This window comes from Coturnix japonica, chromosome 1 (assembly GCF_054131305.1).
Source record: "Coturnix japonica strain WE chromosome 1, WE-NBRP24, whole genome shotgun sequence".
Classification (NCBI taxonomy): domain Eukaryota; kingdom Metazoa; phylum Chordata; class Aves; order Galliformes; family Phasianidae; genus Coturnix; species Coturnix japonica.
The window spans coordinates 89,858,402-89,880,654 of record NC_140663.1 but is presented as its reverse complement, the minus strand read 5'-3'; the positions used below and the strand labels follow the sequence as shown (position 1 = coordinate 89,880,654).

General features: G+C 38.2%; 1 protein-coding gene across 9 annotated transcripts in view; it reads left to right on the top strand.

The window, feature by feature from the left end:
* Positions 1-22,253, top strand: part of SAMSN1 (SAM domain, SH3 domain and nuclear localization signals 1) — a 255,497-nt gene that overhangs the window by 194,142 nt on the left and 39,102 nt on the right. For 4 of the 9 annotated variants that reach the window (XR_014946083.1, XM_085547520.1, XM_085547536.1 and 1 more), the window contains 5 exons: positions 229-315; positions 3,471-3,538; positions 5,985-6,053; positions 11,863-11,986; positions 13,040-13,416. Coding sequence is in view for 8 of the 9 variants with exons in the window: in XM_085547520.1 (XP_085403646.1) it covers positions 229-315; positions 3,471-3,538; positions 5,985-6,053; positions 11,863-11,986; positions 13,040-13,416 (725 nt within the window). In the remaining variant the exon portion in view is untranslated. Of the gene's footprint in view, positions 1-228; positions 316-3,470; positions 3,539-5,984; positions 6,054-11,000; positions 11,117-11,862; positions 11,987-13,039; positions 13,417-22,253 lie in introns of those variants that run through there. The other 5 variants (XM_085547533.1, XM_085547550.1, XM_085547543.1 and 2 more) reach the window with 2 other exon arrangements.

Genomic DNA, 22,253 nt, shown 5'->3' with positions numbered 1-22,253 from the left:
GGGAAGGTAGTAGACAGGGACAAAAGATAACAAAACTTGAAGTCTGCCTGTCCATCTGTCAAATTTCCTATACCACAAAACTGTCTACTTATTTCCATGTTTGAGCAGATTCTACAGTGTTCCACAAGCCTGTTTGATTTGCATTCTTAAGCTATTTTTATAGGCCTTCCTGTTATTTCACAGGTTTGCTATGAATTTAGGTGACTGCTCTCTGTGCTTTTACTTTAGACAGGAAAAATGTGAATGGCACACTTTGGCAGGGTTCCAGAAAGCCGGAGAATGATTCGTACATCAGAAGGCCCTGTCAGCTTGAAGGTAATTGCTAAATGTATTTCAGCTGATTTTGCATTTTTTACTAAGTATTTTAAAGGGCATCTAGGAAAATTCCTCATTTTTCACAAATAATCGAACTAAATAATTTGTCAAATCCTTTTGAGATCTACGTTGTCCTAAAGAGGGAAAAAAAAATAGTTTAAATAAAGCTTAATTTAAAATTGGAAAGCTGAGAACGTGCTATGTGAACAATTCTCTCTGTGCTCCATAGGCAAAAAAAGATGTCCCCTATGGTAAATAGTCATATTTGTGTTGTACAGGTCTTGGTAAATATAACATGATTGTGTGATTCCCTGTGTACTTTACAGTGCTCCAAGTGGTAGGTACAAATTTTCTAGGCTACCTTTGCCCCATTCTCTCTTTAAGGTGTGTTTCAGCTAACCTTAATTGAAACTATCTTACAGGTAGTGTATGGGAATTTGCTAGTTATGCTATTTAAGAACTGACCAGTATAAACTCATTAAATTACAAGAAACAACATGTGAGCAGTCACCTTGTTTATTTAAACATAAACTAGACTTTAAAAAAATCAAAATGTTTTGACAACCTGCTTAATGTTGCTTCCAGGAATTGAATTTGTATTTGTACTTTCTAAAGCCAAGGTAGACCCAATACAGCTGCCTTGTTAGACTAAAGCAGTCAAAGTTCAACACTTGTATTAGCATAAGCAGAAACTTTGATATGTGAGATTAAAGTGGATGTATCTTTCATTCTCTACTTAACCAACACAGTGGCAAGATGGGAAGTACCTCTATTTTTAGTAATTCCTGTGAAAATGGTCCAGAAATGATCCGTTGTTCAGTGATTCTACTGTTAATATTATTCCAAAGATAGCAAAGGACAAAGTGCCAGGTATCCCTCTGGATTCACTTCAGCATTTGAAGATGAGCTGTTAAATGCTTGGAAAATAATGGATCTGAAATTGTAATGGCTATTGCATTTGCTTGTGTATGAGTGGGCTGGATTTCTACAAACCAGAATCAGAATGAAAAGATGACAAGAAAATTTACAGAATTAGAGAATCATAGAATCAATGCAGATGGAAGGGACCCTTAAACATCATCTAGTCCAACCTTCTTGTATTGAACAGGGATAACCACAGCTAGATCAGGTTGCTCAGAGCACCATCCAACCTCACCTTGGATGTCTTCAGGCACAGGGCATCTACCACCTCTCTAGGCAAATTGTGCCTATGCTTCACTACCCTTGTCATAAAAAACTTTCTCTCATACCCAAACTAAATCTCCCATCTTTTAGTTTGAAACAATTTCTCCTTGTATTATCACAGCAGACCCTGCTAAGGAGGAACACTGCTCTTGTGATGAACTGATGGGAGGAAAAGAAGTCTTACTGGCTTCAGAGGGAAGGGATTCTAATGATAACTGAAAGAAAAATTTGAATTTCTTTCCCAACAATGAATGGATTTTCTAATGAAAAATATCTCAAAATTATTCTCCAACCTACTGTACAGATTGTCAGTTTGAAGGTGGAAAAAAGTTGGAGAAGAGAACTTTTTGACCTTCCTCCAGTCCTTCCTTCTCAAGATTTTTTTTTACCCTTTTAAATATCCAAAGCATGCAAAAGAAGCAGCACACATTTTAAAAGCTGACAAGTGTTGTAATTGAAGGGCAGGGGCCCAGAGGGAACAGGAAGCAAAGCTGGCAGCTAAATAAAAATCTCCCTTTCCCCCTCTACAGTAAAATTATTAAAAGGGAAGTCCCCTTCACACAGTGGTGAAAACCATTACAAGGAGATTTAAAGTGATTCACTATTGATCCAGATAATTTGTCACTATTGATTAAAACTTTCTCTTATGAGAGATAATCCTTCAAGGTCTGCAGATCTATTGCATAATATGATTTTCTGTTAGATGCAATAGACCATGTGTTGTGGCCAGCATAGACTCCTCTGCTTACTTCAGAACTACATTCATTGGCCTGATCCAACCCTGATCAATGAAAAGACATGCAATGACCCTGGTAGCCTTTGATTTAGGTCCTTTATATGCCTGTGTGTAAAATCTCTAAAAAAATCAGTTTTTAATATAATCATACAATGAGACTGTATATATCCCACAGACAGAATAGTGGGAATACCTATCTTCACTTACAAGCCCAATTCCAAATAATTAGTACCAGATTTTCCACCTTGAAAATGACATTGTTGAAAAAGTTGACATGACTCTCTCCTGCTCCTAATTGCCTCCACAGCAAAGTGACCAGAACATTCCCAGTTATGTTAATCTGACTGCATAAGCACTGCTTGACATGAGTTGCAATGCATCCAGAAGTCTAACTAGCTCTGCATTCAAATAAATGGGTGGGTTATCAGACACTTGGCCCTCAGTGACTTCAAGGAGATTTGTAGGTGCTTGAGACATCTGGTCATGTTAGATTTTGGACTCTAATACACTTATCAGAAAGTTGTTGATATTGCTGTAACAATCAGGTATGCAGGAGAAAGATACTGTCTACTAAGCTTATTTAAACTCTTAAAGAAGCCTCTGAAGTAATACATGTAAAAAAATAATGATTATTATGTGACTCGTTTTTCTTCTTCCTGTTGATGCATATGCTAAACAAATGAAATTGCTTAATGGGGTTTGCTGTGCAGCTGACCTATGATTTGAGGGTGGAAGTAATGTGTGAACTGAGCTTTGCTCTTTTATGTCTGATGCTCAGATTGTAATCTGTGGATTTTAAATCAGTCTCACGGTATCCAAGTAGCAAAATTACAGAAGCACTGAAAGTTTTTTGTTTGTTTTGTTTTATTTACAAAGGATTGTCTTTTAAGAACATTAAGAGTACGTCTCTTGATTCAGAATTTTCTTTACAGTGACCCTTTGGTTGTTTCACTGATGTGAGTTTACAAGTTTATTTTTACCAGCTTTATTCACCTTCTGCTTTTGTTTAATTCCAACATAAGTACAGACAATTTGAGGACTGGGGTCTCACTTACTTCTCTGAATATAAAATTGCATGCTTATGTTAAAACACGTCTTTACATGATATAAGATTAACTTCAGAGATTCAAAATGTCAGCTCAAACTATCAAATGCAATTCAAATGATGTTCATCAGTAAAAAAACGGAAAACATTTGAAATCATATCTTTTGTTGCTTTTTTCATTATTCGTAGAAGACAATATTATTGGTGATGGAATACATTTGCTGCAAGGAAAGAAGATAGAAGAAACAACATGCCAGGTAAAAGAACTACTCTTCAGCTTCTAAAATTTCATTCAAACAAAAAGCATTTTTTTTGCTTCTGTTCTGTATGAATTTGCGAAGCATGCATTTCATGGTCAGTACGCCTGCATGTATTTCAGAAGCCAAGTTTAAAAGAAGAACCTGGTGGCTATCTGAGCTATGCACCATTTTCATTACGCAGAACAAATAGGTTTTATTTCTTAAAAAACTTTCTGTCATCTTGAACAAACAAATTTCTGTTAAATCGATGTGCTAGAATTGTAACAAGCAAGACCTATAGCAAGTGTTTATATTAGTTTTGTGTGATCCATGTTGGCGCGTATATCTCTAATGCTATCTTAATTTATATATAAATGCATACCGTGTCTCCTCTTCTTAATACAACACTAATTAGACCACTACTATGAGCAATTAAAGAGTTCTGACCCCTGGGTTTGCATAATAATTGTAATATAAAAGTAGTTAACAACACATCAGCTGGTAAGAAGTGAGCAGCAGAGAGCCAGAAAAGAAAGTGATGTTCCAGTGGGGTTATGCTGCCCTTCAAACAGACTTCAACAGTTCTGAGAAATGGGCCAACAAGAACCTCATAAAGTTCAATAAAGGCAAGTGAAACCTGGGGATGGATGGACTTCTCCCAGTACAAGTTGGAGGGTAACTGACTGGAAAGCAGCTTTACAGAAAAGTACCAGTGAGTCTTGGTGTACAGCAGCTTGACCATGAGCCAGAAATGTGTCCTTGAGCAACAAAGATCAACAACCTCCTGGGCTGCATTAGGCAGAGCATTGCTAGCAGACTGAAGAGGGTGATCCTTTTCCTGTTCTCAGCATTGGTGGGCTGACCCACCACCTGTGAGTGCTGGGTCCAATTATTGGCCCCCCAGTCCAAGAGAAACAAGGAAATACTGAAGTAAATCCTACTGAGGTCCACAGAAATGATTTAGAGACTGGAACATCTGTCATAAAAAGAGAAATTGAGAGACCTAAAGTTGTTCTGCCTGCAGCAGAGAAGGCTCAGGTGTCAGATCTCCCTTCTGGGAGAGTACCTTCTGGGTGAGTAAACTGGGTAATAGTGGATGTACCTTCTGAGAGAGTAAAGAAAAAAAGAGTCAGACTCTTTGTCAGGGGTGCCCAGGAACAAGAGGCAATAGGAATAAACTAAAACACAGAAAATTCCTTTTAACGGAAAGAATTTTAATGGAAACACCAACTTGGGCAACCTATTCTAGCAGACCTGTTCTGATTAGAAGCTTCCCAGAGGTGACTTTGTGCCTCAGCCATCCCAAGTGCATCTGTGATTCTATGAGACTTAAAAAAGCCAAGTTTACAAGAAAGAGCAATTAAGGAAATGAGCATTTTAGCACTCTCTTTCTCAAACAGGCTTCTATAAGTGCTTCAGGAAAACTGAGATTCCCCATCCATTTCCTATGTAGATGCTCATTCCATTCTGTTCCATTTCATTCCATCTTAAAGCACTGGCAAACAGAGGCTCGGAGCAGAAGCTCAGGTTGACAGGCACAACATGAGCAACCGTGTGATAATCGAGCTTTACTGTAAAAAAATAACTGTACCTTCTGCGTTTATTTTTGTCTTTGCTCTTGTTTGTTCAAGTTGAGCAGGGTTCCCTTGATGGCTCAAACCCTTTGTAGCATATTGAGAAGGACATAAAATATGAAGTAATGCAGTCTTTGGGCTAATACATTTTCAAAAATGTTTCATGCCTCATTTCTCACGTAAATTCTTAGGTTGCATTCAGCCTTCAAAGTGTCATTCATATTCATGAAGAAAAAAAGGCTGGCGTTCATTATTTTCACTGATAAGCTATAAGCACTGTCAGGCTTGCCCACCAGGGACTGCATCAGTGCCCCTGGGAAAGTGTATTCTCCTGATGTTCCTGTCATGAGGACATTGCGACCAAGAAATGGATTATGAGCAGATGATGAAAGAGTTTATAGTCTTGCCTTTGCTTAGTTCTGAAGATCCTCCCATTTTCTCTGCTTTGTTAATCCAAATCAAACTCAAACCCCTGGGACTCAGCATCAGAGGCAAAATGAGGCAAACTGAATGAGGTTCTTTTTAGAAGTGCATCAGTGACATTTGCTCTTCAGCTGAGGAGATGACGGTGAAGAAAGACTTATGGGGCTTTCCTGCTCATGGAAAAAAGAGATCTAGAATGAGATCCGAGCATCCCATGGTATAATGCAGGCATTGTGATACCTGTAGGGCATCCCAGTCAGCTGGTAAATGAAGACAGCTTGGTTTCAAACTGATTTCAGTGTGTGTCAGCTATTGTCTATCAGCCACCACACTTGTACACACACAGGATTTGGTTGAAAGACTGCTGAGCTCTCAAACTTTATTTAATGACATGATAGTAACATTGTAATTTATACTTATTCATCTTATTTACATTGGATTTTTCTCTTAACTTTTTTACCATCTAGGTGATAAATTATGAGCAATGGATTCCACCACGAGTTTACAATCCAAGAGTGTCAAGTAATGGTGAAATGGTGAGTTGCCACAAGTACTGTTCATTTTATTTCAACAGTGGCTGGCAGCCACATGAAGAACATGCAGTTTTAATATGGTTTCCTTTACTGCATGTTGCTTTCCCAAAAGCTGAAAGATATTTATCCAAAATCCATGCTTTTAATCTTTTTTATTTCTTTATCTTTTATGGAATAACTTATAATTGCTCTGTGATTTCCCAAGGGAAAATCTATCTTAACTTGTAAACTGTTAGTTTGACTCTGAAATCATCCTTGAGTAGCTAGAAAACCAGACTGAAATAATGGGGATATTTAAAGGTCAGGCTCATATCTATGGCCAGGAGTATATGAAAGAAGTTTCCACAGTACTTCTCTGTGTATTGGCTGACTATGGCCTTACTGACATTTTTTTTAACATAAAGTTTATCCAAAATCAGTGCCTTTTACAGAGCTAACTGTTTGTACAAATAGAGAAGAAAGTTCTCTATTCCAGTGTACTATTTTGGTATACATTGCGTGCAGCAGGGATATTACTGATACTTTTGAAAAAATTCTGTGGAGCCGTAACAGCAGCACCACAAGCACGATAAACATATAGTAATTTTCCTCTTCTTGCTATGATACTATACTCTGAATGCATAACTAATCATGATTAAATCATTGCAGTTCTTTAGGAAAGACAAACCACAAAATCACAGAGACTTGGCTCTGCCATGACTAAATTCTTTACACTGAGAAGGGACGTGCTGTGCAAGTACTTTTATTGAAATTAATGCAGTTAACCCAGGAAAAGAAATGCTCAACAGGACTGAGATAGCTGGAGTCAAGCCAACAGTCCTTTTCATTTAGCTTTCAAATTGCTGTATTTCTGTCACCAGGTTAATCCTCATAGCATCTCAGTGAGTAAAGATTTCTAAGGTATTTAGAAAGTATTAGGATAAAATAAAAACTGTTTGTCAGACACAATTTGGCAATTTCTGTCCGCAATACATTTTTATAAGGACATTTTAAAAGGTACGCTTGTGACCATAACTGTTCATGCACAGTTCATGCAAATTATTTGCAACTAAAATGCAGCTTTTTATTTATTTTCTTAGGCAATTTTATTTTTTTATTCATGATATGGCACCATTTTTCATGACTGAAATCCCTCAAGCGTGGAAATAAAGAATATTCTTGTTCATGAAAGAATCCTTTGCTTATAGGTACCTTTACTCACAAATTGTGTTATAATCACAGAATTGCATGGGTTGGAAGGGATCATAAGATATTATTGAGTCTGGCCTCCTGCTAAAGCAGGTACCCTACTCTGACCCTAAAACATGAAGGATAAAGAAAGTTAAAAGTTCTTTAAACATGTTTCAAATCAACAGCTTTTGCAAGTACAGTCTTATTGCTCTGTGAACTAGTTTTCACTGTTCCCCCAGTATTGCTAAATATCATTTCCTTTCTATAGAGAAAGAAGGTACTGGAAAATAGCATACTCCAAATTAGACAAACAAATTACTTGTCCAGTCAGTAACACTGTTCTTCCTTCTGTCGTATTCTGTACAGTAGAAACCAAAGATGCTAGCTTCCAGATAACACAGGCGGTGAGAAGTAAATTGCTTGAAATCACAGAGTAAAATATAAGCTTTTTTCACTTTTATGCATGCTTTCAAAAAGTCTGTCAGGCTGGCCAAGACAACACACCAAAACTATGAGAATAAGGATGATCAGTTCACCTGGTAGTCTATCTGCAAAAAACAGCGTTTTACTTCATTTACTATATGAGTAGGCAGCTAACGTTCTGGATTTTAATACTTAGGTAAAGCAAAATAAGCTGCTACAAATTTAAAAGCTGTTCCATCAGTGATACTGTATGAGATTTTTTTTTTCTCTGTAAGAAGGGGAGTTGCTGTATTTAAGTGCATATGACATTTTACTAACAGTAAACTCTACCCAATGAATGCTCTTAAACTAAAGAGGATTAGAGTCTGCCATTAATAAAATTATCTGAATAGATTATCATTTGTTTATCTTCATGTCTCCATGATGGAAATCCTAGATCATAATTCAAGTCATTGTGTTACTTTTGTATCATTACTTATAAGTGAACAGATTATTATTTCTACGAGAGTTCTTATCTAACTGAGCCATATTAGCATTTTAAACCCATTGTGATTCATTTTGCAAAGACATCTCACAGTAGGAGACTGAAAAATTATACCTCAGTATCTGTCTTCAGATAAAATAAGACTACAGTCTCGCTATCCTTAATTTGGAGGAGGGGAGAAGGGGCTTGAAAAAAGTCATGACTAATCTAAGGATGTTTGTATTTGGCCCACAGCTGATGATGAATATTCAGATATAAGCTGTAAAAGGACTGTAAGCTGACAAAAGCTTTAATGTAGATCTGCCTGGTCCTTATCCTACAAGATCCTTAAGAAGACAGAGATGGTTTTAAACTCAAAGACACTAGATCTTATTGGTCTGTAAAATAAAATAATTAACTCTTCAAATGGCAAAAAATTGAAAGAACCAGGTTTTGTTTATTAACTAGCACAGTATAATATAGGTATCAGACCAACAGAACAGTTCATTCTGAAGACCTGATGCCCAGGAACTGGGTACATTCTGATCAGGTTTGCTGGTGACAATAAGCTGAGATACGACAAAAAGAGGGGATAGCATCCAGAGGGACCTGAACAGGCTTGTAAAGTGAGTCAACAAGAATCTAATGAGGTTCAACAAGGCCAAGTGCAAGGTTCTGTCCTTGGATCAGGGAAATCCCAGATACGTATACAAACTGGGAGAAGAATTTGAGAATAGCCCTGCTGAGAAGAGGGGTGCTTAAACTAAAGGAAGGGAGATTTAGATTAGATGCCAGTGGAAGTTGTTTGCCAAGAGAGTGGTGAGGAGCTAGAACAAGTTGTCCAGAGAAGTTGTGGATGCCCCATCCATGGACATATTTAAGGCCAGGTTGGATGGGGCCCTGACCAGGCTAGTCTAGTACTCAATCCAGCAGAAGACAACTCTGCCTGTGGCAGAGGGGTTGGAACTTGCTGATTCTTGAGGATCCTTCCAGCCCAACCTATTCTCTGATTCTATGAACTTGCAAAAGACACTGCAAATATCAAAAAGTGTGTACATAACAATTCTGTTTCTGTCAGTGAGTCTCAGTATCCAGGACAGCCTGCAGGTTGTCTTTTCAGCTTCTGAAAAATACTTGTCTCCAGACATAGCTGATACTGATACAACTGATACTGATATAGCTCCAGACATAGCTGACATATTGCAGCCACAATACCTCTGCTGAGCTGCAGACCTACACCTGCCTTTCAGGACTCTCTTCTTCTACTGCTCACAATACCTGTGGTCAGCAGGCTCAGTAGATCCCCTATTCCTTGAGAGAATCATACCCCTTTGCTTTTCTTAAAGGAATGTAATGTGCCACTAAGAGTAAGGGAGTATAAACTCAAGTGCTATCCATGATGGGACCTCCTGCATTACACACTGCGTTTAACAAGAGGAGGAATTGTAAGGTCTTGTCCTTAGGAAGGAGATCAGCATAGCTCTGTGTCAGTCCATGAAACCATATTAATTTGTAACAGCCATAATGAAGTCAGCTGAAGTTGAGTGTAGGAATAGATTAATTCGTAGTTTCAACAAAATTGTCTAGTGACATGAAACTTAGTAAATACACATGAAAATGCCCTTTGCCTTTTTCCTGGACTTCTTTTTCTGCTTATGGAACCTCACCTCTTCATTAAAAATTATCTGTCTCTTTGGCAACTTTAAGTTGCCATCTTTATTGGCAGTTATCTGTCAAATGAACTGTGTCTTTTTTCCGTCTGAAATTAACATACACACTCTACTCTCCCTTATCACTGGATGGATGTAACTTGTAATATGTGAATGCTGAGAATTTAGAAGTGCTTCTTGCTAAGGATTTGCAAAAAGCCTTTAACCCAAATGAAAGCAGAGAAGTTCAGAATCTCTCAAGATCCACCCCTAAGTAGCCTACCCAATCTACATTAGACTACATTGACGTTAGCTGGCAAGCCTCCCTGATGACTTTGTCTGAAAAGATTATGTCTATGAGAAAGCAGAAAGGAGCTATGATGTGTGACCTAATTGTTGGGGAGAGTGTAATAAAGGTTTCTGCATTCCTACCTTCTGGTAATATCCACACTAGCACTTAATCACTAATAATATCACTAAAGATACATTGTTTAAAAAGGCCAAATCAGTTACTGATGTAAATAGATGAATATACACAGCAGCTACCATTGCTCCATAAAGTAGCCATTGCTGAATTATGTTTTTACTCACTTCTATTATATTTAATTTTCCTTGTTTCTAATGAAAATCAGATATCCTATATGTGAAACACAGCACATGACTATGGAAAATAAGTTATTTGCTGTATGAAATGTCTCAGACTCAAAGAGAAGTTCACAGTCAGATTGGAAGAGAACTTGAGTATTTCTAGACTGTTGGATTATTACAGCCAGAGGGTTGTGGTCAATGGCTGTATGTCCAGGTGGAGGCTGGTCACAAGTGTGTCCCAAAGGAGTCCATCTTGGGATCAGTGACCCAGACAGTGGGATTGGGTGCGCTCTCAGCAAGTTTGCTGATGACTATAAGCTGAGATACAACAGAAAAAAAGGAATAGCATCCAGAGGGACCTGGACAGGCTTGAAATGTAGGCCAACAAGAACCTAATGATGTTTGACAAAGCCAAGTACAAGGTGTTGTCCTTGGATCAGGGAAATCCCAGATATATATACAAACATGGAGAAGAATTCATTGAGAGCAACTGTGTGGAGAAGGTCATGGGGATTCTGCTGGACAAAAGCTGGGCATGAGCCAGCAGTAGGCTATTGAAACCTGGAAGGCCAGTGGTATCCTGGGTTCCATCAAAAGAGGGGTGGCCAGCAGAGAGAAGGAGGTGATTGTCCCCTTATATGTTTTTCTTCTAAGGCAAAATCTGGAGTACTGCCTCCAGGTCTGGAGCCCCCAGCAAAAGAAAGATGTGGAGTTTTTGGAACAGGTCCAGAGGGGGGCCACAAAGATGATCAAAAGGCTGAAGAAACTCTGAGGTATTTGGTCTTGTTTAGCCTGAGAAGGATTCAGGGAGACCTCACTGTCTCCTTTCAGTACTCAAGAGGAGCTTATAAATATGTAGGGGACTGACTTTTTACACAGTCTGATAGAGATAAGACAAGGAGGAATGGTTTTAAACTAATAGAGTAAATTTAGATTAGCTGTTAGAAAGAAATTTTCTACTGAAAGAGTGGTGAGGTGCTGGCAGAGGCTGCCCAGAGAAGCTGTGGTGCCCCATCCCTGGAGGCATTCAAGGCCAGGCTGGATGGGGCCCTAGGAAGCCTGAGCTGGTTGGGGGGCAGCCCTGCCCATTGCAGAGGGTTGGAACTAGAAGATCTTCGGTGTTCCTTCCAGCCTAAGCAACTTCATGATTCTGTGATTTATAAGACAACCACTTGTTTAATAGAACTTAAACAACCCAAACCTTGTATTTCTCCAGTTGGTCACTACTGTGATATATAATGTGTAAACCACAATGCAAACACTACTCTAAGTTTGATGCCTCTTTTGACTTGCCTTTATCCTTTTTTTAAATCTGTCTATTCACAAGAAGCAAGGAAATACCAAACTTTTAAAGCACTGTGCAGATCATTAATTCTGATTAATTAAGGCTGAGCTTTTCTTGTTCTCAAAATCAGCATCAAGTTACTTTTAGTGCTGTGGGGTTGTTTTTGGTTTTGTTTTGTATTTTTTTCTGCGAATTTTTAATACTTACTTTTAATGTCTTTGTTTTTTTTGGCAGGGTATGGAAACAAATGATAAAGCAGAGTCCATGGGAACATTAAAGCGATTGCAGAAATTGGTCCGCACCAAAAAAGCCAATACACAAAGCTTGGAGGATGTCAAACATGTTTTGATCCCTCTTAGTAAGTAAAACATCAGATCAGCATTCTTTCCAACATTTGGCAAATGTCACTGTATTGAACATAACTATAAACAATTCTTTCCAGATCTGTCATTCACCACCCACCATTTTCAACCCCCAGCTGAGATGTTATGTGGTAGCACTTAGTGGTGACATCCTCATGGTGTGAAAACCTGTTTTCTGTCACACTTGCTTGAGTTTTATAATAGCATATCTTGCAAGTGGGAATTTGAGCTAAACAGTGGGGTCTCTGTACTTAGGACAGTGTTTCCAAAAGGAGTTTCTGGTTTTGTATCACATTTCATATCAGGAAGGCAAAACTCACAAAAGCAAAGTTGACAGTCAGTGTTTATTCGTGAGTCCGTAGCAGCTGGGAGTGCAAGAAGGTCTTCTCCACCAGTCTCTCATCATACCTGATTGCCTAAGGTGTGATACCTAAGGTATGATGCTGGGTCTCCTCCTACAACTTACTGATCTGGCTTTGCAGCAGTTCTTTATCTGAATTCACTTTGCCAACATTTATTTAACCATGCATGCATTTGGTACATATGATATTTTTGAAACAAATAGCAGCAGTTGACTTTTAACAATCTTTACTACTTTTAACAGTAATTACTACTCCAGTAAAATCATTGGGAAGAAATTTAGATGTGGGATATGTTTCAGTAACTACTTTGTAAGTCAAACATATCAGGAAGGAGTGGGAGAGTAACTATCTAGAAAAACCCTCTGAAAATTTCCAGTATTTAAACTAAGCATATACCCTCTGCAGCTATTGCAGTAATACGACATCTACTTAGTAAATTTTTGTATTTGTTGCAAAACCAGTAAGAATTTCCAGGATTTTGAAGGAACACAAATCAACCAGGCAGAGAATGAATCTTGCTGTTGGCTCAGATGTCTTTCTTTCTCCATAGTTATGATTTTATTTTTTTAATGGAGTCTTCGGCTGTTTCATTACATAAAATGCAAAAGACAATATTTAAGAAAAGCGGTATGCTATTTTCTGTATGTAATGCAATGTATCATAACAATAGTATTTGTATTTTTAAAGATACATTAGAAGATGCTTATCTTTCAGAAGAGGATGAAGAGGCACTAACTTCTTGCATGAAGCTGGCAAAACCTCAGGAAAAGAAAGCTTGGAAAGACAATGTGAGGAAAAAAGAAGAGACTGAGACTAGGGCAGAGTTTATTTCTGCAACTTTGGGCCGATCATATACTTCCAAGTTTAGTAACTTAGGAACAATTTCAATCCATTCAGAAACTGAATTTCATTTGTGGAGTGACTGGAAGCCATTTCCTGATAGCCAGCTCTGTCCCTGTGATTTCTTGATTTCAAAAATAGAAGAATGGGAAAACTGTACTTGCGCTTCTCATCAGCCACATCTTACAAGTTCCCTAACTGATATGGATCTGCAGTACTCCTGGGTAAGTGGAAGTGGCTCTTTTTGTACTGGAATGTGTAAAAAGTAGAAGCTTTTTGCTCTGGTTCAGCATTAAAGAGGTGCTGTCATTTTACGTACGGTTGTGAAATGCAATAAATCAGATCTGGATTTCAGGTAAATGGACACGTCAGTCAGAGTAATACCAGGGGTTCCTGTATCCTGAGATGGTTCACTTTCAACTGTGCAGGCATCGGCAGCATTGAACCAGGCTTTAGATTATTTTGTTTCTCATCAGACACACTGGATTTTTCAGCTGTACATTAATACTCATGCAGGCTTAGAAAACTTTTTGAAAGTCTGGGGTAAACTGAAGTCAGTAAGGGTCAATGAAACAAGTGGTCTTTGATCAGGCCCCTAGAGGTCACTGCAATTCTAGTAAGGGACGCTAGAGTTATTTGGAGAAAGGTCAGAGGCTGGAGAAGTATTGATGTATCTGTCTTCTTGGATCAGGTCAGCTGGTGAAACCTGTTTTTGCAATTACCTTTGTGGCAACAAGTTCTTAGAGATGGATGCAAAGGAGCAGAGTTCGATCTTGTTCTGAAACTGTCTTTCTGAATGCTATCTAGAGAAGGCTTTTCTATTTCAACTACTGTTGTTTTTTTTTGTTGTTGTTTTTTGTTTTGGTTTGGTTTTTGTTTTTTTTGTTTTTTTTTAAGTGCAATTTAAAACTAGAAAACAAACAAAACTTTAGTTGGAGAAATATATAAATAATGGATACTGCAATGAGGTTTTTCTGCCTCTCAATTCTGGAAACAGCAGGTCTTATGGCACTGCACATAGTGATGGTAAACATGAGGAAAGTGAAAGACTGACTGAAAACTGTCAGGGAAAAAGCAAACAGCAGACTCCTTTGCCTTTACATTCATTCCCTCATGCCGTGCTCCATGGACAGAGATAGTTCATGCTCTGCAATAACACCGGCTCCTAGGAATGTGAATTCAAATCACAGGAGGCAAGATAGCTGCAGGCACTGCCAGAGGGGTGTGCAAATGGAGACCTGAGTAACCAGAACCTCATCGGAATCAGACTCTGGCTCTGCCTTGGTATATGCTGAAAACAGCATTTTCTTTAATGTTTGCTCATATGTCATTGGGAAAGGTACACACACATACATCATTGCTGCAGTGAAGTAAGCCAATATTGCAACCATATTTTTGAATACATTAAAGTAGTCATTCAGCTTTTTTTTTTTTTTTTTTTTTAATGACGTAGTAGCCCACACAACAAAAAGCAGTACCTGAAAGGTGATTTGTCTAGCAAAATGTAGCATGGAAGGTTTTCTTGGATTTGGCAGAGAAAACAGATGGGCCAAAGCACTGATTGATGATTAGGACAGAAAGAAAATTGTTCCCCAAAAGAAGATGATGAAGGTGCTGCAGTGAAATCCCAGATGGCCTCAGCAGTACAGACTCCCAGGGAGAGCCCTGGAAACAGACTTTTGGGGCAGTTTTGGTAGAAGTAGGATGGGAGCTGTGAACAAAATCTGCTCTGCTCTGTGTGTCCCCCTGTCTGTAAGTAAGTGGGATTCCCTATAGAAACCAGGTAGTGTAAGGAACACTGGACTCCATCACATGCTTTCTCCTAATGAAAAAAATTCAATGTCTCAAGCTAAGACTGAATGAAGCCCCAGGGCAAAATGCTAATAGCATGGATGTGTCGGTCAGATTTATGAGAACATAAATGTCGATTCAAATAATTCTATTTCATTTTGCTGCAGTCTGTTAACATTCTCTACCATGATGAGATTTATCCTACCCATGTTACTATTAAGTGCCAGCAAGAGGTTTAGTGTTTTTGGGTTTTTTTTCTGCATTATTGTTTATTTTGCCATCTGCTTTCCTGATGGGCAGTTTGTTTCCTGACTTTAATGTAACTCTGTGGGCTTAGTCTCTTCAGATTTAGATTACAGGAAACAGTAAGACATCTCATTCTTTGCATTTGCATTCTACCAACTGGCTCAATTGAAGATTATGAAGACTGGATTTTCAGTTTTGCTTTTTAAGAATCAAAAAAGCCAGCACTGATGGTTTTGCTGTGAGAGGATTAGGCACAGAGGATGATGCAGATGTTCTTTCTGATGTTGATTTACTTACTAGAGTAAACCCAATGTTTTGCATAATACTCTTTCTGGTCCTAAAAGTAAAGCAACATTTCATTTTCTTGGTTGATCTTGGCTTGGCTACTGCTCAGTTTTCTGATACAGAGTAGATAGCCTGAGGTAATACTGAAATGCTAGTAATTACATCCAAACTTAAGGAAAATAGGCCACCCTGGTATATGTAAGACTAAGGTTCAAGACTTTCTTATTCTCCTAGCAAACTGTGGTTGATTTGATTTGGGGCAAAGATGTGTATTATCTTGACACATCAACCTCTACAAATCTAATGGGGTCTAGGATTTATAAAGCTTGATGTATACATAGTAAATGATTAATGCTCTCCCATAATCATAAGAAAAAAAGGATCTGGATCTCTTAATGAGATACTGCTATTTGGAGAAAAAATAACAAGTGATCATAGTTCCCTTCCCCCAGTTTCTTCCTCAGGCTTCTTTCCTTTCTTCCTTCCTAGCTCTTTCCACAGCCTTACTTACGGCATTTCCGTATTGCCAATATTCGTTTTGCCTAAATCAACAAAAGGCTGGCAGAGCTCATCTAAGCTGGTCACCTAAGCTTGAACTGTGAGAACAGGCCTGCACTCTCAGCTACAACACTCCACCAAACTCCTTCTTTTCTTCAGAGCGCACATTAAAAACCTGTGTTAGCTCGTATCTCACCCATCCTGCCCACAATGAAAACATTTTAGAAGTCTGTATTTCTGGCCTTTAATTAAATACTGAACCATTTGTGCTATGTTACCATTTTATAGTTACATTGCCACCATTAGCAGCTCTCTGAAAAGTTAGATTAGATGGGTCATTTTCTTCCTGGACTTTTCAGCGCTTTCAATTGGTGACTGGTCAAAATTGCATTAGAGGCATCACTGCTTTTTTAGGTGCTATGTGAAATTACTCTTACTGATATTGATACTTTGTAAGTAATTTGTAAATACTTCTTCCAAGGAATGTAGATGAATCTATTTAAGATAATATTGAAAAAAGCTAAAAAGAAGCAGTTTGTCCTAGATGAAGAAACGACTATGCTGCAGGTTGTTTTATATTACCACAGTGTACTGGAGAGAGAAATAGCCTTGTAATTATTGCTGTGGTTTCTGTTTCAGTAACCATGTGGCTTTTTAGCTCTTCTGATCTGACTTGTTTGCTTTCCAGACAAACCATTTCACAGCGTCACCCTTTAACCCTTAGTAGACATCCACACCCTGACACTAATTTCTTTGCTGAAGAAGCACTCTTCTCCTCAGCTCTATTTACTGACATTCTAACTTTTCCAAACACGTCTTACTTAATAGGCCCTGATTCCTGATCCCCTCTCACAGCGTTGCTTGCTTGATATGATTGTCCATATCCTGCACTCTGTACTGTGACTCCTGATCATCATGGTTCTCCAAGAGGTGCTGTGTAATGCCTAGAGGCCTAGACAGGTTGTTGGATATTTTGTGTGCCAGAGATCATAATTTTCTAGGTTGGAGTAGGAGGGAAGGGTATGAATGTAATGACCAGGGATAGAGAGTGCTTTTCTCCAGCAAAATGTGCTTCAAAACTGAAAACTGCATTTGACCTGTTCTGCTTTTTGCACAGCTCAGAGAATGGCTGAGGGATTTCTTCTTAAATTTCAGGCAGCAGATTTCCCTGTGTACTACAACACTACTGTTTTTAATGGTCTTTTGTCTGCTTGGTTTTCTCAAGCAGTTTCACTGTTTTCTGATCACTTTTCCTTCAGTTTATGTTTTTCTGTTGAGAGAGGCCAATACAGAGCTTAGCAAAGTTTTCTCAATTATATGTGGAATCATTATTTGGTGCAAATATTGCTATAAGAATGCCTGGAATACATAAAATTGCATCTCTGAGACACCAGTTTTTAACAGTTCCGGTCTTTCTAGCTATTTCAGTACCACTAATAAGATGTGGTATTTTTCAAATCTGCAGCTTTTGTTCTATTTCAGTGGTGGAATAGGAAGCCAGATCCTCAGCTATTATAAATACACACAGTATCACAGTCTCGTGCGGGTTGGAAGGGACCTTAGAGATCATCGAGTCCAACCCCTGGGATTCGAGCCTTCTGTGTAGCAGAGTGGCACTTCTACCACTTGCGCCACATGGGGGATTCGAACCCAGGGCCTCCGGTGTTGCAAGTGGCATTCCTACCACTGCACCACCGGGGCACACAAATTCCTTGTTCTGTTGGTGTTATGGCAATCCATTTCACTGGTACCTTTGTTGAGGCTCAGTCTTTGCCTAGAAAAGAAGCAAAGAGCGGCTGAAAGGGTGGCAGGAAAGCAGTCAGGAACATGGTGGGTGTTCAGCTGGTAAGCTGTGGCTGAGACCTGAAAGAAAACAGGACTAGTTTTCTAAGAAATGAAACTGTCTTCAGCTGCTTCTCTGTCATATCCTTGCTTGTAAGCCCCTATCAGGTTTCCTGTTTCTTTTTATGACAGTGTACCTAAATTCAGCTGCTACTATGATGTCCCCATCAGTGCACCAGCTCAGCCTTTTACCTTTTTTACTTTGCACCTCTCTTAATGGCTGAGAGATAACTAGAAACCCCTCGGTGTTCCCCAGGCTGATAGACAAAAAGAATATTGCTACACCTAAATCTATCATGTGGTTAAATTCAAAGGCAATCCATATTTCCCAATTCAAACCATGTCCCATAGCTTTCTGAAAGGTTATTTTGAATTTTAAGCCCTGTGAGGAGGATGGGGATTGAGATATATTTATATGTGTCTGTTCAAGGCCAATTCTTGTGAACTTGGAGTGGCACCGATTGGAGAAGAGTCAAGATCCATGGCTGAAATTTCACTGTTTACTTTTCTTAGAAATATTAAGCAAAATAATAATTTACCTGAAAATACAAGAATACTAATGAAGTTGAGAGCTCTCATTTTTCCTAATGTCTTCAGTCTTTCCTGATATCGGTAGATCTCTCATTTCCAGCATCTATGGAATCTTACTATGTCTCCTATCATCGGGAGCTTTATTTAAGAAAATGTTATACCATAAAGTTGCTAAATGTTGTATGGATTGCTTCAATACAATACACAAAGAGTGAAAATCACCTCTTAAAGTGCAAGGAGGACTTATCCCTCAGGCTTTGTATGTGGGGGAGGGGAGTCTGGGATGATATTACTCAGTATTCACTCTTCCAGAATAGCTATAGTTGCATCACTGCGCTGTTGGTAACTGTGGTCCCACCTTATATTTTTAATACCTTACTGGAATTTTCATAGCGATGTAGGGAATTATGCTACATTTTCTGTTAATCTTAGGAGTATACGTACCCAACTACTAAAAAGCTTAACAATTTCAAAATTCCTCTTCCCAGTATTGCTGGGCTGCACTGTAAGTTTTGATAGGTAGCACTTGCTAGAGTATATATGGCTAAATGGGAATTGAGCAAATTTATTTGCAGTAAAGGTACTTTAAAATGCCACAGCACCTTTAATATTGTTTCAGATAGCTGCAGAAGAGCATTGTACTTCACCTCAGCTGATTTCGTGGTGTTGCTTCTAATGTAGCTGTTGGGTAATGCAGAGCTGTAGCTGGAAAGAGAAATGAAAGTTTATTTTTGATTGCTGTTGTGCATAAAGAATGAAGGGAAATGTAATTGTTAAAAGTGCAGGAAAAATTGTGCATTTCATATATTTATTCTTTGTAAATTGCATATGAATTCATAATAGGAAAATGAAATGGTACCTGCTTCATGAAACATGATTAAGAGTCAAAATATAATTAAACTAAGTGCATTTTTTGATAACCAACTGTCTGATGAAAGGATGACTTCCTGTTAGCATCCTTTAGAGTTGCCAAAATGATGCACTTTTCCATACCAGGAGAAAATTAGATGTATTACCTGCCTGCTGCTTCATATACCTATGCTATGATAATATTATCCGTCTTGCAGATCACTATCTTCAGTCAGTCCAGTATTTTATAAATGACATTTTTATTCTTTTTTAGTATTAAAAAATATTAAAAGTTGTCTCTTTTTCCCATACATCAGACACAGTCAAACAAAGTATTCGTTACTCTGCTTGAGCAGTGTTCCTATTAAAAATCAGCTGCTGTAAGCTGTATTCTGGTCCTGTGCTGTGCTAATGCATTAGTTCCTGATGTTGACAGGAAGGTTGCAACCAATGTGCCTTGAGATCTAACCAATACTGCAGCTTTTTAAGTACAGTCTATCTGTAAAATGAACTTTTACTTCTGCATAGATTTACTTTTCCATCTTAAATTTCGGCCCAATTTTGCACTTACTAAATTGGTGAAAAACTTCTGTTCTTTGGTCAAAATATTAAATCTTTATTAGCTCAGCATATCTTATACTTGACTAATTTGGCAGGGATTTGACTGAATGTAGGACTAAAGAAGCCACAACCTAGGATGACTCAAGGATCCTTATTTGCCTCAATTTAAAAGAATACGTAGCTGATAGGTGCATATAAAAATGCCTTATATTCCTTGTATACTTCCCCAACTAATGTAAATGACTCCATTTAGGGAACATTAATTTTTTGGAACTACAAAGTTGGCTCAGGAGATGATTATGTTTCCTGGCTTGTTTTGTGAGTGTTGCTTAGGCTAGTTATTCTAGTAAGGTAAGACACCTTTTTATACTTTAAAGTACTCTGCAAATGGTTATTTCTGAAATAAGCTTTTCATAAATTATAGGAAGTTGGCTCTGATTTTGCTTCCCTCACCTAGAAGTGCCGGTAATGTTGCGTGATACCGGTGCTCAGCAGTAGCATAAATGGACAAGCAAGGATTTTCAGTGCCAGAAAGACATTAAGATTTCCAGGGCCACTGCATTATTAGAATAAAAGTACAGGGCTGCTTCAAAAGTAATACTTCCTATTTTATTATGTCACCTCATGACATCAGATGTGGATGTTGGTGGTATGGTAGTAGAGGCTGAACCTTCCCATCAATATTCCATTACATGTTGTTGCTGTGAGACAGGCAACTGCAGAGGGTCAGTCTGAAAGAATGGTGTCTGACATGGAAGTAGGTATGAAGCAAAGATGTATCACTGAATTCCTCCATGTGAAAAAATGGCACCCAATGACATTCATTGATGCTTGCTAAATGTTTCCAGTGACCAACCAGTGGATATGAGCACAGTTATGCAAAGGGTGGTACATTTCAGCGGCAGTGACAGCAACAGAGAAGCACTTCCACTGGTACAGATCTTTACAAGTGTGGCATGCAGGCTGTTGCTCATTGCTGGCAAAAACACACAGCTAACGGTCATGACTGTGTTGTAAAAATAGTGTTTTGTAGCTGAGAATTTGCTTTATCAAATAGCGCTGTTGTAGTCTTTGTATCTGCTGTTGTTTCCATGGAAACAAATCAGAGGGATTACATCTGGAGTGACCTACCTATTTTAGAGTCCAGCTAGAGAAATACTTCTGTTGTGACATTGTCCAAAAGCAGGGTGCTTTTTGCATAATTTCAAGCAACTATTTAGAAGCTGAAAATGGAATTTGAATACTGGGTTTTTGTCCGGCTTTGAATAAATAACTGTGAGTAAAATAAAGAATGGGTCCTGAAAAATAAGATTTGAAGTAAAAAAGTTGCTACACATTTCCAATTCTGCCATTTAAGTATGATCATTAAAGACAGAGACTGGGTTTATTTTTTCCAAAAACTAGTAAAAAAAATAGTAAATTGCTTCTATCTGAATATTATTTTGAAAGGAATTCACCTATATTAATGAAACTTCTGGACTGACTTTCTGTAGATGTTTAATTGATTGAAAAAGTTCACCTTCACTTATACACAGAGAAAATGAATTGGAAACTTTAACATAGCATAATTCTTGTTGGAAGTGCTTACACTCTAATCCATTTGAAGAAATCTGTCTGACTATTTTTCACGAAAGAACCAAATTAATTAGGTAAATGACATGAAAATTCTTGTTCACATCTACTTACAACTTACGCTTAATCGCATACCATAGGAAATGGTAACAAAAAGCACATGGGAAGTAGGAAAATCAGGAGTTCAGATAGAGGCAGGCAATATTGTGTATCTTTATGGGTTTTCAATATTTAATCCTGGGTTTTGTAGGTGTTTTAAAACACAATTTCCTTTCTCACTGAAGGGCTGTGCTTCCTAATTACTGCTGTAGAAATTAATCAGTGCAACAATACAGGAGTACATGTGGCCTCGGTTATTGACTGTTGTGTTAGTCACTGCACTAGTTCACAAGGCAGTTCACTTATACATGCAGATGACGGCTCACATCCTAGAGATAGATTTCTACAAGTGAAAGATGGTGAAATCAATTAATCTGGATGAAGTTTTAAAATAGCCAGAATGTTATTCACATTTTTCAGTCCAAAAGCCTTGAAGTTGAACTCCTAGAAGTTTGTTTGCAGTTACATTCACTGAAATTTTCAGCATGTTCAATCACAGGGCCAAGAACTGGGGAATACGGCAGTCAGTCAGTGTGAGGTAAACAAGTAGTAGTGAAAAACTTTCTTAGAATTTCACTAAAAACTAATGATGAAATAAATCTTTATTCCAGTACTCCACAGCAGCACTCATCTATCTTAACTCTGTGAATCAAAATCCATTTACTAAGGATGTAGACAATGCCAGTTTAATTCCCCGCACTTCTATGACCTCATATGTGATATTAGACAAATAACATGTCTGCCTCAGACTTTGCTTGGCAAATGGAGAAAGCATGTTATTCTACAC